At 41.4% G+C, this 19,871-nt stretch overlaps 2 protein-coding genes across 2 annotated transcripts in view; one reads left to right on the top strand and one right to left on the bottom strand.

The window, feature by feature from the left end:
- Positions 1–19,871, bottom strand: part of LOC145404086 (uncharacterized) — a 201,806-nt gene that overhangs the window by 97,979 nt on the left and 83,956 nt on the right. The window lies entirely within an intron of this gene.
- Pat1 (Protein interacting with APP tail-1) overlaps positions 1–19,871 on the top strand; it is a 39,277-nt gene that overhangs the window by 9,274 nt on the left and 10,132 nt on the right. Inside the window, exons 3-8 of the mRNA XM_080275569.1 lie at positions 3,309–3,413; positions 7,192–7,358; positions 9,808–9,976; positions 11,194–11,334; positions 15,492–15,614; positions 19,480–19,604. Of these exons, the coding sequence (XP_080131695.1) occupies positions 3,309–3,413; positions 7,192–7,358; positions 9,808–9,976; positions 11,194–11,334; positions 15,492–15,614; positions 19,480–19,604 (830 nt within the window). The remainder of the gene's footprint in view (positions 1–3,308; positions 3,414–7,191; positions 7,359–9,807; positions 9,977–11,193; positions 11,335–15,491; positions 15,615–19,479; positions 19,605–19,871) is intronic.

Below are 19,871 nucleotides of genomic sequence, written 5' to 3'. Positions count from 1 at the left end.
CAGGACCGGCCTATCCCGACCGAACTAGGGACGATACAGCCAATGTAACTCTACCAAGTGGCTTAGGCTGTCTAGTTGAGATTGTATGTAGGGTGAGAAGTGCTTGTAAGTGTGATTGTAGTGTTGTAATGGCTTTGGATGTGTGTGTAGTCTGTGAACCAAGTGTAATTGCCCCGCACAAGCCGACTGGGTGCAAACATACTTTACAGTATGCGACATTGGTTCAACCACAGCACCCCTTCTGTCCGCTAATGCAGTACATGGCTGGGAGAACGCTTCCAAAGTTTAGTACCCTGGCGGGGCGCGAACCCTCGCTCTCCAGTGTATGAAAACGCACACTTTACCACTGTACCACAGAGGCTCCATATATATATATATATATATATACAAATGCTGAATTCACCTTTAAGATTGTTATGATCCCTACATTCAATATACAACTGATCATATCTAATCATTTTTCCTGGAGAGTATCCCAGTCATATAATGAGGTTGGCGGTTGTGTTGGTTACATTAAATTTATTAAGCTTAAGTTATGAGGTTATAATGGGGCTCCCTGATTACCAGTCATATTAATTTCCCAGTCTGACTACACTTGATCATCAGTTGAGCTGAAAGGGGATAAGGATCTTTGTCAGGTTAGAGTAAGCATTCAGTATGAAAGTGCATGTGATTGAGGTGGAAGAAGAGGGGAGGGCAGCCAAAGATGACATGGAGTGATGGGGAGGAAAGGTACATTATATACATTATATGAATATAAGTGATAGGAGAGGATGATATGGAGCTGTTTTGTTTGTGGCAGCTCCCTCTGAGATTAAGTTGTCTGGCTGTAGATTGGTAGATAGACTAGTAATTTAGAATTCCAGGGCCTGATTTAACAAATTTGTATCAATTCCCTCTCATAAATGTGGTTTGATTTTGCAGAAATGATTCTTTCTCCTGTTTCATTCTTAAAAATAAAATAATAATAATAATAATAATGAGAGGAAACTATTGTACGGTATTTATAGTGTTACAGGAAGGACAGATAAGTCCAGGCCAAGATGTAGCATCTTGGAAATATTCATTGTGTGCAGACTGGCATGGCAGGGAAGTACCACAAGACCTAAGGAATGCATCCCATTTTTGCCATGTTTACAAAGTACAGCTCCTAGATATTGAAAACTTATCCTTATGTATGAGTGTGTTGTCCCAGATGATTGGCTGAAGAGTGTACCGGGTATTTGTAAATGTGTACAAGGGGAAGGGTGATGCCCTGGAAAGAGCAAATTATAGAAGTATAAAGCCTTTAGGTCAGATAATGAAGGTAATGGAGAGAATTTTAGAAGGTATAATTAGAGAAAGAGTGAATTCTGATGAGATGCAGTTTGGGTCAGTGCCAGGCAGGAGGACCACTGATGCCATATTCATTGTTTGACAGCTTCAGGAAAAATATACAGGAAAGAGAAGGGAACTGTACATTGTTTTTGTTGATTTGGAGAAGGCCTTTGACAGAGTCCCCAGTGAGGTGGTGAAGTGGGCAATGAGAAAGCTTGGGATGGAGGAGTGGCTGGTTAGGGTGGTTATCACCATGTATGTGGGTGCTCGCACCCAGGTAAGACTGAAAGGAGATTTGAGTGATGAGTTTTCTGTGAATGTTGGTGTGCATCTGGGGTCAGTGTTGAGTCCCTTGTTGTTTATCACGGTGCTTGAAGCCCTCTCACGTGACTTCAGAAATGGACTTCTGTGGGAGATGTTGTATGCTGATGATTTGATGTTGATTGCAGATAATGAAAGGGAGACGGAGGAAAGATTTAGGAAGTGGAGAGATGGTATGGGATACAAGGACGTAAGAGTAAATGCAGATAAAACAAATGTGATGATATCTAGGGTAAGTGGCGGTACTATCAAAGAAGAGGGATAGTGGCCATGTGCAATGTGCCACAAGAGTGTGGGAAGTAATTTCATCTTGTGCAGTGTTTGTGATAAGTGGGTGCATAAGAGGTGAAGTAGTGTTAGAGGTAGACTGCGAGGTAATGCTGCTTTTTGTGTGCGGTGTGTCTGGGAGAGCAGGTGGAGATTGTCAGGCTTGAAAGGATTGAGCTTGCTGGAGTGTGTGGAAGAGTTTTATGTGGGAGACATGTTATGTGCTGGAAGTGTGGCTGGAGCTAACTCTGTGGCAAGGGTGAGGAGTGGTTGGAAGAAGTTCAGGGAGCTGTTGCCTCTCCTAACACTGAGAGGGCTCTCCCTACGTTCTAAGGGATCTTTGTATACAGCACATGTTAGGAGTGTAATGCTGTATGGTAGTGAGACCTGGGCAGTAAAGGAAGAGGATATTCACAGGCTCAGACTTACAGAAATGACAATGATTAGGTGGATGTGCAGTGCTTCCCTGAGTGCAAGGCCTGGGGGGACTGGGTTTATGATGGAAAAGTTGAGAGGCAGGATGGGAGTGTATTGGTGTTGTGATGAGGAGAGGTAGATTGAGGTGGTTTGGGTATGTGGAGAGGATGGGGGATGATAACTGGGTGCAGAAAGTGAGAAGTGTTAATCTTAGGGGTGGGTTGCAATTGGTAGACCAAAAAAGACATGAGACAAAGTCATTAAGTGTGACCTAAGGGTTAAGGGACTGAACAGAGAGGCTGCCAGTGATCGAGCAACATGGAGAGCCGCCATTAGGTGACCAAGCCGACACATACAAGCATGTTGGAGCCTTCAAAAACGAAATGAAACAATCCTCCTCCTCTAGAACCTCACCTCCCCTTTGTGCTCTTTAATTTAGCCTGCTTTCCCTTTTTGTCATATGTGAATCCAGAATTTATTGGTCATATTATTTCCTTTTAAATACTTACAATTTTATTACTTTTGTTTACATTCCCTTTTTCTTTTTGTGCATATCTTCAGGCCTGTTGAATACCTTTTGCATGTAATGTCACTCTTTTCCACCATCAAAACTGCATCATCATCGTGCAGGTACCTGTAGTGAGTGCAGACTTTACATATTACGAGAAAATTGTGTTGGGTGTTGTAGACAATAACTGTCTCCAACAGCAGCTGTAGAATGATTGGAAAGGAAGCATGAAATGAAGCAATGGAATGGAGGATACAATCCAGAGAAGGGCAGTTTTAAGGTTTGTGCAGTTTGGTTGGAGACCTTAAGTATATCATATGCAAAAGCAGATTTAACCAGTGTTTGGAATGGAGAATGACAAGATCCAGACGTTTGTCACTAGAGGAATAGAACTTACAGTATAGTACTGGTAACAGATGTTTAGTTCATTTCAGCCTCAGGTGATTTATGTCTTTTAATCTTGTTTTGTGCTTTTCAGGCATTGATGGACCAGGCACTGGGTGATCACAGTACTAAGATTTCCTCTGTGATATCCCAGGCATATGTTGACAGGTGTAGCCAGGATGCTACGCTTGACACTCAGGTAATTTGTCTGCTAGTACTCCACTTGCACTTGCTTCCTATAACACATCCCACAGTATACTGATGCTCTTTGTCTCATTAACAAAAGAGCAAGGAAAGCTTGATTAGTAATGGGTTTAGTGTCTGCATCCTTGTGCAAATAAGAGTTACAGTCTGTCCATCAGAGTGATGTCCAGTTTCCATTTGAGGAACCTCCTTATTTGTAGTACAGCTGAAGGTTTTCAGTGAGACAGAAGCAACCAAGAGTGAGAAACAGCTGATTACTTCCCAGCTGTTGCTGGAAACTGGTAAGTTGGGAAACAAGGAATCTCAGATGTCTAATTTGACTTGTAATAGTGAGGGTGTCTCAGCTTGGACAGTTTACTTTTGGTTGATTTTCCTGCCTAAGTGTGATAATTGTTGACCTCGTGATCATGAGTGTCACCATATTTCACTGCTCTTTTGTGATACTTCCCACAGTCAGTGGTAGCCATCCGCCTACTACATACAGCAGGAAATTGTTGAAAGTACATAATTGTTTATGTTACTTAGTATTGTAATGATAGAAGAAGGGGGCAAATATTTTGAATATCATATTCTTTAATTTAAACCAGCATGAGGATTGAGGAGGAAGACTGCCACCTATATATTTCTTCATTACACATCAGTGCAGGAAATGAACAGCATCTCACGGTGGCATCAATATAAGCAGCAGTTGTATCATGTCCCATAACTTCCCCCCTATGCCCTAAAAGGAGAATGATGAGTTGCAGAAGGGCAGCTTCAGCCTGCAACCCACCGGGTTAAGGTTCAGTTGAGCTTAGGATCATAACAAAAACAACACCACCATCCCATTCATCATCATCATGACCTTTTTTCCCACCTAACGATAGTGGAGGTAGAGTTCAGAAATAAGGAAAGAGAAAGTATGAAAGTAGATGCACTACAGACAGCATGTCCTGTGAAATGGTCCTGTTAGTTGGTCACACACCATTGAAGTTCATGAAATTCTATCTCATCTCACAAGACTAACCATTTTTTTTTTTTTTTTTTAAATAATATATAAAGATACACGTCACATGCACTTGCAAGATAGTCAGTGTAATTCCTGCTGTAGTGAATGAAGTTCCTGTCAATTTGGAAAAAATTGCCAAACCCTAGTCATTTGGGGGAGGCGGTGGCTCAACCGGTAGAGAGGTGGCGTGCGGTCCTAATGGACCCAGGTTCAAATCCTGGCTGGGGCAGGGAACAGTTTAAGGATTTGAATTTCATTAAATCACGCTTTACTGATCTACCAGAAAACCTGCCGACATGTCGTAAAAATACCCCCGCTAATACCGATACACCAGTCCTGTATGAGACAGCCCTAGCATGTATTCAATATGGACGATGGGTGTTAGCGCCGAAATGGTGACATGCAGAGGTGTGTATGGTATGTAGGAGGACTGCTGGGCCTTGACAGCAGGCTGTGAAGCCTATGCCCAGAGTCGGTCACATAAAAAAAAAAAAAAAAAAAAAGCTTTCTTGTACATCAATCCATCCATCCATCATCCAATCAGTACCCCATGAGGAGTGTAAGAGCCTGGGGCTAGGCAAGTTGATCTGACATTTAAGATGAGAGTGACCAGCCTCACTCATCCCTGAGTGGCATAGCCCTACCACATCTTGGATATAACCTGCACAGGCTCAGTCTGATTGGAGTGCCGTAATTACTCACTAAACCACCAGATGCCGTAATTTGGTTATATCATTACCACCCAGAGTAGTAAATGGATTCCTGGTACAGGAAACCATTTGGCTTGTCACTCAGTGTAGAGTCACCCATTGGCAGAGGGAAGAGGAAAGAATGAAGGAAAGAAAGACAGAAAAGGGAGTGTAAAGTCATCTGTAGGCAGAAGGAAGAGGAAATAAAGACAGAAGAGGAAGAAAGGAAGAGAGGAAAAGGGCAGACACCCAAAGCAGCACTAAATCGAGTGTCCCCACGTACCACAGTACTTCATCCAATCAGCTCAGTCCCATGTCAGTTCCTTAGCTTCCTCAGCTCCCATATCACACTTTCTCACACTCGGTAGGAGGAATCTTAAAACAGTTGACAAACATTTAAATAAAACTACGGTGAATTATGCATGCCCGTGCAGGCCACCTTAACAACCACAAAAATGGAAAAGCTTTATTGAAAAAATAAATGACCAATAAATAAAAAATAAATAAAAACTCAAAGGTCACTTATACAGACAGGTCACTTGCATCAGGAGACAATAAATACAGGTACTACCAATGAAGGATCATTTGATTATGAGAGGCATACAGTTTATCATTTCAGCTGAAGACCCATCCCACCCAAGTAACTTTATTTTGCATCGTCCCCACCTCAAAGAAACAAAAAATGAACAACGCCCAGCACAACACATAATGCCTTAGTAACAATTGTCTTTCACCCAGCACTTCACTTTACAAAGACATACAGTATGTAGACACTTAAGCCCCACAACTATCCAAAACCTCCAGCCAAACAGTATGCTTCATGAACTGCCACCAGACATCCACTCATCAGTTGCTACCTTCCCCAGCATGAAACGAGTCACCTAGCCAGAGGCTACATTGCAGTCCTCTACCTGCCTTGTTGCAGTACCAGTGCAAAATATGACTTACAAGCAGTCAACTGTGCCTACACTTCAGTGCATCTTCCCACATAATGACATACTATTACTCACCTCATGCACTGTCACAACACAAACAGTCCTTCATATCAACAAAACAAGATCTCTGGGAGTGTGTAGTTTAAGTTGCTAGTTTCCTGCAGTCCACTGGTTTCACATCCAGATGGTGCAGCAGCATTAGTTTGCCATCTTCTAGGTCTTTCCTCTTTCAGACTCACTCCCTTACAATGTACCTGTTTTATCTCCTACCTACTGCTATTCTGTCATAAAACCATATCATCTAAGCAAACTCATGACCCTTATTACATTATATTAGTTGGCATGAACTCTGCAGCTCTTGTGAAGTAATGTACATTGTTCTTATCTACTCTGCAAACCTCACATAGTGATTTCCTTGCATTCCCATTCTGCTGCTGTTACTCATGACTTTTCACACTCATGACATTAATGGTTCACTCCCATATGTTATTGTGGGCACTGGTGCTGAAGGGGAATGCCTTCATGTCCCTCTCCAGCACCCTTCTCAACTCTCCCTGCTCACATGAAAGGGGGGTGGTGGACTGTAGGAGGACAACTTCAACCTTCAGTCCAGTGGATTCTAGTTGAACCTGGGACCACAACAACAGCAAAACCATCAACAGCAGCATGGGCACTGACTAACCTTAGTGGACTCCTCTTGCAGCTCCATAACTAGACCTCTGTGTGTGTTGTAAAGGTCAACTAAAAACGGTGGAATTTGAGGGATGGAGAAGCACTCTTCATACTGGTTTAGGAATATGGTAACTCCACTGCCTAGTACAGTACTTGTGTTGCAAGCAACCTTGTACCTTTTGTAGGGTGGTATGTGAGATATCATAGCTACATGGTGCTTCCTTTAACGTAAGATTTTTGTTAGTAAAAAGAGAAAGAGCCTTGCTCAAGCTCTTTCACCTTACATAACATGGGAACCTTGGTTAAGGCGATTATGATATAGAAAAGTAGTTATCTTACTGACAAGGTTAATGAAGATTGGTCTGATTCTGTCAGTCCAAGAGCTACTTATAGGCTGAAGTCAGTCACTTAAAAAATAGCAGTAATAACAAATTGTGATTATCATACAAGGAATAAAGCTGTACAGTAGTGTTCCTCTTATTTTTGCAGCAGCGTGATATGTTGGTGTCTCAGGGTCTGGCAGTGTCAGGGTTTTTGGCCGAGGCTGGATGGTTGCCAGATGCTGAGATTATACTCACAGCTTGCCAGGGGATCATAAACCAGGATCCTTCAAACCATCCTCACCACCTCACACGTTCTCTTGAGTGCTGCCATAGGTGAGTTTTGTTTTATATATTGTTGTGGGGGTATATATTACGGTGCACTCTTAACCCTTAATTAATCACCAAAAGGGGTACGGTAAAGCTCACAAGGAAACTAACTTTCTTTACTATACTCTGTAACATACACACACCAAAGAAGAAACCAGGATTTGTTTTACAAAGGTTAATTCACATAGGCCCCAGAATACAAATATAAAATGAGTTATATCTTACCAAACCAGATTACAATCAGTGGAGGCTACGAACTCACAGAGCTCAAGGAACTAGGAGAACTTGTTGATTATATTATCCAGATATAAACCACACTCTAGTGTTATATGAAGTGAACCAAAAATGGGAAATGGTGCATAAACAGTGTGTTTTGTAATCAAAGCAACATGCTTAGTAATGTGTTCATATATGCAGAAAAGTGTAACAAAATGTGACAAAAAGTGTAATATGACAAGTGATAAAAGAGTGAAAGACTGGAGAATGAAAGACTGACTAAGAGGGTGTATGTAGGTGAGGTGGAGGGAGGGAGAGGGAGGGGTAGACCGAGGATGAGGTGGAGGGATGGAGTTGAGAGGTATATCAGGGAGGGGGGGGTGAGTTGGGGGGAGGGGAGTCAAATGGTGGGTGACAGAGTGACTTGGAGGCGTTTTGTCTGCGGCCACCCTTTGCGGGATTAGGGCGTCGGGCTATAGATAGATAGATAGATAGATAAAAGAGTGACAAAAAGCAACAATAATGTGTCTCTCTCACATGGTCCTTGAGGTTATAAAGTAGCCTTACTTCACCTCTCTCGGCTAACTAGCCACTAGGGTGTCTAAAGTGTAATCTCCAGTCATAAACAATGGAGGCACCTGCTACCAATCAGGGCCTTACACATCTCACACATAACCATTACTGTGCTGTCAAGAAAGCCAAGAAAGCATTTTTTTAGAGTTCTAGTGGCAAATACTGTACTCTCATTTTGCTCCTCCCACACTATAAGTCTATCTATCTATCTATTGCCAGACGCCTCAATCCCGTTTGGGGTGGCCACAAACAAATCGCCTCCAAGTCGCCCTGTCCCCCGCCATTTCACTGCCCTGCTCCCAATTCACACCCCCCTCTCTCATATACCTCTCCACCCCATCCCTCCATCTCATCCTCGGCCTCCCCCTCCCTCTTCCCCCCTCCACCTCACTCACATACATTCTCTTCGTCAGTCTCTCACCCTCCATCCTCTCCACATGGCCAAACCACCTCAGTGTGTTCCTCATAACGCTTCCTATCACATCCACATCCACACCACAACGCTCCTTTATATCCTCATTCATCAGCCTGTCTCTCCACGTGACTCCACAGGCTCCTCTTAAATAACTCATTTCACACACACTTATGGTCAAGGACAAAAGGGTCTCTGTGTAATTTTTGGGAAAAACAGCCAGCATTATCTGCCCAGAAGCAAATAGACTGACAGCTGAGTTAACAGTGACAAAATTGACAACAAAAAGATTATCATTCTTGATGGCTTACCTGTCTCCCTACATTATCTTCTCATCTTCTGTTTCATCCATTTGCTACTGGGGTAACTACACCAGTGACAATATATATATATATATATATATATATATATTTGTGGTAGGTGGGGGCGCTCACCATCCACTCACTTGATGTAGTGCTGCTGTCGAGTGTCTGCCCTATCCTCTCCTCCATCTTTCTTTCCTTCCATCCTCTTCTGTCTTCCATTCTTTCATTCTTTCCTTGTCCTTCTGGCTATGGGTAACTTTACACTCCCTCTTCTGTCTTTCTTTCCTTCATTCTTTCCTCTTCCTTCTTCCTGTGGGTGACTCTACACTGAGCGACAAGCCAAATGGTCTCCTGTACACCAGGAAAGCATTTACTACGCTGGGTGGTAAGGTGGCGCCTGGTGGTTTAGTGGGTAATTATTGCGCTCCAATTGGACTGAACCGGGGAAAGTTTATATCCAAAGGGTGGTTGGGGCTGATTGCTCATGTAAATGCCACTTAGAGATGAGTGTGGCTGGTCACTCTCATCTTAAATGTTGGGACCAGCTGCCTAGCCTCGGGCTCCTATGCTCCTCATGGGGCAATATAGGATTGGATGATGGATGGATGGATATATATATATATATATATATATATATATATATATATAATTGTTCTGTACAAATAGGTTAGGTATAGGTTGGAGGTTGGGTATAGGTAGGGTCTGGGTATGGTAGGGGAATAGTGTTCATTATCCGGATGTTGCCACCACCCAGACATGCCTTTGGTTCTATTATGTCCGGATAAATGGGGGATTACTGTAAAGAGACAGATAGATAGATAGATAGATAGGTATGTATACACACATGTACAGTATGTTTATACTGTATATGTTTAAGAGTTAAAGCATAGTTCATTTTGTCAACTCAGTTTGCTGTTTATTTATTTAGTGAATGTTGGTGCCCCCTTAGGTTATTGCACGTCCAAAATGGATACTGCCGATTTGAAGAAGCAGAAAGAACGTACAACCAAGCCATGCAGCTGGTCAAAAAATTGCAGATGGCAGGAGCAACACCCAATCTTGCCTCTCTTTACTCAGAATTCTCCACACTCTACATGCTGCGCTCCAACTATGCTGAGGTGAGTAGTAAACCTTGTACCAAATGAAGTACTGTGTTGAATGTTGCATCAAAAGGGCATAAGCATATTTCTTGGGGGACTTAAATTTTGTGTTGATTTCCTTTCTAGTACAGTAGAACCAACCATGCAAGTTTCATGAAAATTACTGTAAGTGTATTTTTGTGGACATAAAGAAAAGTAGGACTGAGTAAAGCTGGCTACCTTGAAGTTGATCTAAATTTGAAGTGTCACTCCAAGGTCAAATGAAGCAACAAGAAAACACATGCTTTATCTCTACTTTCATACCACAACTCCTGATTACTTATATCCATGGCTGGTAAAGTTCCCCGCCCTCATCTATGAGAACAGGGACCCTTAGGATATGGATATAACATTTCATTAAAGATAGAAATGTAATTTTACTAATACTGTTGACATAATTCAGAAATTGAAATGCTGTGTTACAAACCATATTCTCTCATTGCTTACATAATTTAAGAACTGAATTACTTGTACTGTGATTGCTTCTTATGCCTATCAGAAGAAGGTAGAACTGGTGTCCATGCATGGTTCCAGAATCATTATTATTTATTTATTTTTTAAAACTTTTGAGTTCTTACTTCTTTTAACCCCTAGGCTGCAGTGACCCTAAACATTTCCTGTGTCCAAAGTGCGGGAATACCGGTTAAAAAAAATCTTGTTTTCATCATTTGTTTTGACCCACTTATGCCTAACCAAAGATGATAACATTTTAGTCAGACATAATTTACACTCCAGACTGGTGATTTGTTACCCGTTCATCAAGCATAAGATTGTTGTAGGCGCGAAAAATGACTGAGAAGTTCAGAGTATTTCATGCGGCTCTTCTGAAATGTACGATGCAGTCTACTGATTGGCATGCCTGGAATGCTATACGAAGCCGAGGGGTTAAACTGTATACACCATTAAATACTTATGATCACTATGACTGTTACTTATCTCACTGTCATTTCATACCAGGCTGTCGATGTTTTGGTTGTTTCACATGATCCAGAACACCTGTCATTGAAAGGTGTAGCCTTGCCAGCTACATAGGTCATCTTTTCATGTTTCTTAGAATGCCTGATTTACATCACTAAACATTCAGAAAATTATGTTACATATTGGAACACATCCTTGACATATAAAGAGGACCACCTGCATGAGCAGTCTACTTCCATAGTACAGTATTTTAATTGTTAGCTAACTTGTGTTGTCAGGCCTACAGCTGGAGTGTGAAGGCTCTACAAGCAGTGGTGTGCAGCTTCCCTAGACCACCTCTAGTTGATGTACTGAGACAGTCTGCCAAGGCTTGTGTTCTCAAGAGAGAATTCAAGAAAGCAGGACTTCTTATCAAACAGGTACTCTAGAGAAATATGTATTTGATACTTATGGTATGTTTTTTCAAAGCCAGTAAAGTCAATACAGTAATTGTTAGAGCAAAGAGAATGAGGTTACTAGTTTTTTGTGAATGTAGTAGTTGGGGACTGACCATCCATTCACTTAATGCTGTGCTCTCTTCAGTAGACTTTGAGAAGACTGATGATTTACTGTAATCCAGGAAACCACTTACTACACTGAGTGGCAACCATATAACACCTATTGGTGTACTGGGTGAAGGTGTTCCAGGCTGGGACTGCAAGGGTTCATATCCAAGGGGTTGTTGTTGATGAACCCCAGTCTGTATTGCCAAGCAGACCCATCATCTGCAGGCAAGCAGTCACCTCTGTAGGGCCATCTGATGCAGTGAACCAATATTCCCTTGCGGTTGGCAATGTTTTGCAGCAGTGAGGCATGGGGAAATGTGTGGATATTTGGTTCCTAGATGGACCCCATGTTTGTTTTACTTCGCCTAATTAGCAGGCGCTAATAACCCCACCGTAGCAGGCTCTACATAACCCCATCATCTGGTTATGTAGATTCTGCCTTGTTGTAAATGGATTCCTGAGTTAGAGGAAACTATTAGAATTGTCACTCAATGTAGAACCACCTGTAGTTGAGAGAAGAATAATAAGATGTGGAAGGAAGGAAAGGGAGAACTAGTAAGAGAGGAGGACAAACACGGATAGAATGAAAGGGTATTAGGGGTACGGTTGCCTGTGAAAGTTCCATTCCTTTTCCCTTCTATCTGTAGCTTATCATATCATTTAAAAAGGCTCCGGTATGCATTCGTTGGCCTTGGTCACTTAACCCCCCCATCCTGACGTTTTCTGGGCAGTGGTACGCCCCAGTCCCGACATTTTTGGACCCTTTTTTTTTTTTTTGGCTCAAACATCCGCTTTTGGTGAGAAACATCGAAAATTCATAGAGAAATCGCTTACCTGAGGTGTAAAATACTCTATCCAGGTAGGAGTACCTCCTTACCTTACAGGGTTTTCTATCAGGCTGGCTGCAAAGAAAACAAGTTCTATGGGAGGATAACTATTCCACACCACTCATAAACGGTATTTATTTATTTATTTGGTACGCATTTACATGTAGTACGAGAGTATATTGGTTTTCAAACGGTAATATAGGCATTATAAGCATTGTTTCACTCACTAACTCATCACCATTCCTGACCTTTCTTTGCCACATTACCTGATCATCATTTCTGACCGTTTCTTCCTCTAATGTTTGTCCTCCACATTGTCATCGATTGGGGAATCACTCTGGCCCTGAATTTCATACCGTGGCATGACATGGCTTTACTGGCCAGGTCACTGATAACAGGTGAATTGCTGAGAAAAGGGCATGCAGGAGGGGGAGGAGGTCATGCTGGGTAAGGCATTGTACCTGCCTGGCATCTTGTAGAGGAAGGTGTCCCGTGTATACGTGCCAAAAATCACTCGCGAAAACTGAAAATTGTGCAAATTAAATTGAAAATTGTGCAAATTAGGGGCCTTGCAATGTTGCCGCGTTAATTTACGTCTCCGGGATATGAGTGCACATCATGTGAGGACGTGAATTCACGTCTTCGAGACGGGGCGGGTTAATGGTGGCTCTCCACACTGCTCAATCTCAGTCACTTATTTCAGGTAGTTATGCTAGTTAAAACTGACAATGTAAAGTAACTACTTAACCAACCATATTGTAGAGACTACATGCAACTTTACACAAACCATAATCATGTAGTTGGAGGAAAGGAACTTTTGCAGGGGGCTGTACCTATGAGGCTGGTAACTCCTGCCTTAAATGTTGTGATTGAGTAGTCTTGTCATGAGACCATTTGCTCCTTGTGGAACTGGATTGGATAATGGATGGATGGTAATTAGTCTTTTCCTTGAAGAGGGTAGCTTATTAATATAACAGGGAGATCACTGCAGCACAAAAAGTTAAATACAGTACATTATACTGCCTGGGAAAGGGTTGAGGTAGAATATACCATAATACTGTACATTAACTGCTATTAGAGATTTTCCGCCTTTCATTAAGGTACTAGAATTAAAAAGTAAATTTTTCAGTCAGGACTTTTTATTTTGTTGCCACTGTCAGATACGTTTATTTACTCTGAGGAGACTTTGTGGACCAGCAAGAATAAAGATAGCCTTAATTAATACCTTCCAGACTAAAGTTTTATAAAATTGTCTGCTGATAGTGACTGAAAAAAATGTCTGTGTTAAAGGGGCTAAGTGCACTCTTGCCCATGAAATTATGAGAATTCATTACCGTATACAGTAGTGTTTTGAGCACTAATGAAACTGGTCTTTAATGTTCATCCATACCCCAATATCCGGCAGTGTTGTGTACCAGTGGGAGTGTTCGTTCATTGAGTATGTCAGATATCAAAGCGATTTTCTCCATAAGATACAGAAGAAAAGCCACAGATGTGTTCCAGACCCAAACCCAAAGTCTCATTTACCTTAATCAGTAGCGATTGACACAGAAACACCATAGGTAATGTTATTATCCTCTTAAACAGTGCCATTGCCAAAAAATGAGAAAGCAAACATCACATGCAGGAAGGTAATGTGGATGGGACGTGCGGTGTGAGATGCTTCTGGGCAACTGAGAGGCCGGCAGCTGGCAGCGCGACAAGTGTGGGTTGGGGTGGGAGGGGGAAGGGAGAGGGAGACAAGCAGGGATGGGGAAGGGTGGGGGAACGGGCAAGCAATTGGCAGTGTGCCAAGCCGGGGTAGGGTAGGACAGGGATGGGAAGGGAGACAAGCAGGGTTGAAGGAGGGAGACAAGTGGGGGTGGGGGAAGGCAGGGGGGACAGGAAAGGAGACAAGAAGGCCAAACAGCCCCACTACCCACCCTCCCTAGTCTCTCTCTCTCTCTCTCTCTCTCTCACACACGCACACACACACGCACACACACACACACACACACACACACACACACACACACACACACACACACACACACACACACACACACACACACACACACACACACACACACACACACACACACACAGTGGGGGTGGGGGAAGGTGGGGAGGGATGAAGAGGGAGACAACCAGGGGTGGGGGAGGGCAGGGGGACAGAGGGAGACATGCCTGGCAGTGCTGAGTATGGTGGGCAATGGAGGAGGGAATGAGGGGGGGAGAGAAGGGACAGGGGAGGGGGAGAAGAGAGATGGGGGAGGGGAGAAGAGGGAATGGAGGGAGGACGAGAGGACTGAGAGAGCCTCATTTCAAATCCAGGGGGAGGCGGGGTGTTGGACTGGAGAGGTGGGGTGTTGGGGTATCAAGGCGACGGACATTCAGATTGTTCGGCTTGTGGGACTGATCCCCTGTTTCTTGTGTTTGGTCTAGCAAAGTGCCGGTTATTGATGCACTGGACAATGGGATATGGGTGTATTGTGCTGGGCCAGAATATGGACCCCAAAGTTTTAAAGTTACATTTCAGTCAGTGTACAAGAAGTACAGTATGTGAAGTAATGCTTCTGTAGAATTTTCTTACTCTTACTTTATCAGTTTTCTTCTTTTTTCATGTTACGGTATTTATATTTTTATATGTCTGACTCGAAGCATAGAATTGGTTGCCCATTTCTTGAGGCTTAGCAGTCCTCCTATGTGCCATACACCATCACATACCATGACTGGCTCTAATATCCACCATCCTCATTCAGTATACAGTATACTAGGGCTGTCTCATTCAGGACTGGTGTAATGGTGTTAGTGGGATTGTTTTTATAATATTTCATTGGGATTTTTGGAAATACAACAGTCTGTTATAACAGTTCAAATAATGAAACTGTTCCCTGCCCCATCGTGGGAAAGAACATGAATCATTTCAGAAAGATCACATTTGTAACCACTTGACCATCTCCTACTCCAACTGCTCTAACAGCCTGACTACCACCTGCCTGAGCCATTCAAACCACTTGACCATCTACCCAACTGTTCTAAGCACTTGGCCACCTACCCAGCTGTTCTAACCACTTGACCACCTACCCAACTACACCAATTGCTTGACCACCACCTACCCAACTACCCTAACCACTTGGCCACCACACACCTCAGCTACCCTAACCACTTACCTTCCACATATGCCAACTGTATGACTGATGTTTTATATTTTTTTACCACTAGGCGGTGATGATTGCCAGTGAGGTGTTTGGGGAGCAGCATCCGAAGTACGCTGATACACTCATTGATTACGGCTTTTACCTCCTCAATGTTGACGCCATCAGCCAGGGGGTCAAGGTTTACCAGGTCAGTTTTTTATCCTTCTGTAGTTCTTCTGCCCTGACTTGGCAAAGAATTTTGCCAGGTTGGTGTTTATTTCCCATAGGTCAGTGGCAGTATAAGACAGCTTTGTACTATGACCCAGCATGCTTTTCATAGCATTTCGTCATGACAAGCACCATATTATAAGGTTAATCTTCTGCTACAGCTCATCATTTAAGTTGGAAAAATCTCAGCTTTAGGTCAAGTGAAAGTGTACAGGGTATAGTGCCAGAATATTACTGGTAATACAATAGTTCTTATACTGTACATAGCTGAATCTGAACTGATTTGATGATATAATCCAGTCTATTCTTATGTCACTCTGATGTATCCAAAGCAGATGGCATTTCATTTAACTCTATCTGACTTTCGTGCCTTAATCAGTGTTATTTACCCTCATATTGTGATTTTTGGTGGAAGATGCAGGTTAGTCAAGTGTTTTCTGTTTCATATAAAAGAACTTAGTGTATATCCTTGGCCATCAGAGTAATGCTTTTTCTGTTTGTATATTCAAGATGTCAAACATCTTGGATGCAAGAAGTCTTAGACTCCCAGTCACAGCAAAGGCCATGTGCTTTGTTAATCAGTTTGAATCCCCATTCGGTAGTTGGAGGTTTTTCAGTCATATAATGCCACCAGTGTCATAAACTGGTCATCTATCTTTATAACTTGACTTCAGTAGCCTAGCTTTGGGCCCCAACACCTCATAAGGGAGTGGCTTTCATTTACAGTCTTTGTTTTTCTCCAAAGAAAGTTGAATCAAGATACATTCATATTGTTTGCTGAAAACATTCCATGTCAGTGCCTATAGTATATGTGATGGAATTCTAATGGGATTAAAATTGTGTGCATTAATGTGTCCTTTGTGTTGTTCTGGAGCAATATTAATTGTATCAGTGATGGTAAAGAGAGAGCAATTCAGCATTGCAGTGAAAAGAGAGTCTTGAAGGAGGAGTGGAGTTTTCTTTAAATAAAATTTTCTAATTCCACCATGTTCAAAAGAATTACAAGTAATGAGCTGCCCTCTGTGTGCCAACTGTACTCCTCACAGAGATAAATAAAGCTGTTTTACTGTCAGGAAATGCATAGTGTTTAGGAAAGGAAAACCTTTTGAATGCTTTGGTTTTCTCATTACTGAACAAAAGCATCTGGTGATGGCATAAATAAACAGTGTACTGTAAATATGACAGTACCAGTTAATGCTTACATAGTAAGATTTAATTTATATACAGTAGTGCTCATGTAATGCCACTCAGGGATGAGTGAAGCTGGTCACTCTCATCTTAAATGTCGGAACTGCCTTGCCCCGAGCTCCCACGCTCCTCATGGGACAGTGTTGGATTGGATGATGGATGGATGGATGTAAGAATTTCCCCTCTACTGAATAGAATTGATAGGCACAAGCCAGACTGAAGCCAGTGATAGAATTACTGGTACATAACTACACTTGAGGTGGAGAGGCATACAAGTGAGGGTGGTATGAGCTGGAGGAAGAGCAGCCTGAAATCAGAGGACAAGTTGGTATGGAAGTGATTTGTGGTCTGCGTATCTGAGATTGAGGCATCAGACAACAGACACATAGATAGATAGGCCTTAGTAATGTACAGGAGTATAGCAAGGCAAGAAGGATGGAAGTGAAAGTAGAGGAGAGAAGCCATCTGGCTTATGAGTATTTAAGTAAAGAGATCCAAACATGATAATGTGGAGGTTAGGAAAGTGAGTTGGGGGGGGGGGGGACTGAAGTTCTGTGATAAAGGGCAGGAGTGTGAGTATGGAAGTAAAGAGATCCCTGCATGAGAGTGTGGTATTGTTAACTGTGGATCATCAGAGTATAACATGGAATAGCTGCAAGGAGACATGAGGTTGAGATCATGTGCCAGGCAGTTATGGATGGGGATGTAGTACTTCATCTACAATGTTTTGCATGTCAGCATCAGCTTTGATGTTTTTTCTTTCTTTGAACCAGTTAGGGTATGACTTTATCTCAGTTTGTCCATCTGTTGAAGCATTAAGCTTCTTTGTTACACATTATTTTAGGATAGTTTAGTATGGATGTGTAAAGGTTTAAGGACATTGTCTTCAATATTGAAAAAAAAAAAATAAATAAATATTCTGAGAAAATTCCAAGAAGTTCAGGCATCCTTCCTTCAAAAATGCATACCAGTAAGTGTTTTAAAATTGCATATTTGTACACCCATATCAAGTGCTCAAGTGCAAACCATTATATATTAATTGTTTTTTTTGACGTTGCTCCAAAACTTTTACAGCTAGGAGACTGAAGTTTACATCAGTTATTGACCTACTGTATACCTGTATGAGGGATTGCCTGTGTATAAGTTTCATCATATTTGCCTCATTAGATTTTTAATTAGATTTTTTTTCAAAATTTCTAAATTACCTATAAAATTTGGCTTGCTATGTGAAGGTAACTCTGGAATGCCCATAAAAATTTACCATAAATTCTGTCATTGGAATGTTTGTATAATGATATATTTTGTGTACAGAGCTTGCCAATCATCCAGGAAATTAGTAAAATAGGAAACTTAGACATTCAAGATATTCATTGGAAAAAAAAAATCACTGATATTCTTCTGATGCAAATATCATAAACCATATATCCCAGTAGTGGGAGGGGACCAAGTACCAACAAAACTCATAAATTAGAAGATCCATCCATCTATCCATCCATCATCCAATCCTACATTGTCCCATGAGGAGCGTAGGAGCCCGGGGCTAGGCAGTTGGTCCCGACATTTAAGATGAGAGTGACCAGCCTCACTCATCCCTGAGTGGCATTACATGAACAATCAACATTAAAAACAAAAAAAATCTAGAAGGAAAATGAAAGCAAAACCTTTTCATAACTTTGATGGTTGTTTTTGGAATATGGATGTTTGTATCCTTTGAACTCTATGAGCTAAACTAATAAAGCTAGAGAGGATATAACAGTACCACTGGAAAGCCCATAAAATATACTGTAAATTTTCTAATTGGAATGTTTGTATAATGATATGTTTGGTGTACATAGCTTACCAAACATCCAGGAAATTGGTAAGATAGGAAACATAGATTTTCATTATTTAAAAAAAAAAAAAAAAAAAAAATGAAATTCTTCTAATGTAAATATCATAAAACATATTTGAGAATCAGTAAAGCAGCTCTTTATGATAAGTTTGCCATATAACAAGCCAAATTTTGTGCATTTCATTAGGAGCTTATTAATTTCTTTTAGATAATTTAGAATTTTTGACAAAAAAATCTCAAAACAAAAATCTAATGAACCAAATCTGATGAAACCTGTAGACAAACAAGCCCTCATTTAGGTCAATAACTGATGTAAATTGCAGCCTCTTGGCCCTATTAGTTTAGGAGCCACATGTTGAAAAAGATGATGCCCTTAATGAGGGCCAAAGTTGTTAATGTACAGTAAAATATACAGTATTGATATTGGTGCCTGGATTTTGTTCTTCACACAGCATGAAAGAGTGATGTCAGATCTAGAGTTGCATCAACTTCTTGTCCCTCTTTTGCAGTCACTGTTGTTTTCCTCTGTCCCATTTTTGTGATATTTGTGCTGTGAAACTACTAATGTGTAACTGAATATGGACCATTTACAGTATTTGCTTCCATGAATGTTGATTTGTTTACATGTTCAGAGTTTGAGTGACCAATTGCTTTTCATATCATCTCCCAATTGTATCCTTTCATATTTTTTCTCCCTACTTTCTTTCCATGTAGTATCCAGTATGTAACAGAATATAGATCACTACACTCTTTTCATTGTTGTTTGTACCCATAGTGAGACCAGAGCTTATTTACTCATGCATACTTATTCTCCCTTGTGTTTCAGACTGCCTTGGATGTGCGTCAGAATGTGTTTGGTGGAGTAAACCTTCATGTGGCAATAGCGCATGAGGATCTTGCCTATGCTTCTTATGTACACAACTATGCTTTGGGCAAGTTCAGTCAAGCAAGGTGAGACATTATACATTAAACTTTTTTTTTTTTTTTTTTTTTTTTTTTTTTTTTTTTTAGTATACTGTATATATAAGTCTAGTAAATTGCGTGAAAATTGTCTCTTTTAGTTCCATTAAGATTGGCAGTGCCTTAGACACATAACATGGAGGGAGTGTATAGTTTTAAAACTGAATCACTGTTTTATGAATAGCTTGAATTTAACATATGCCACTTATTGGTGGAACAACTATATAGTAGTTGATTTATGGATAATCTGTATCCCTC

This window comes from Coenobita brevimanus, chromosome 62, assembly GCF_032717465.1.
Source record: "Coenobita brevimanus isolate Jiangsu-jjx chromosome 62, ASM3271746v2, whole genome shotgun sequence".
Lineage (NCBI taxonomy): Eukaryota > Metazoa > Arthropoda > Malacostraca > Decapoda > Coenobitidae > Coenobita > Coenobita brevimanus.
The sequence above is the reverse complement of the archived record's forward strand: the minus strand, read 5'-3'. Positions and strand labels throughout refer to the sequence as shown.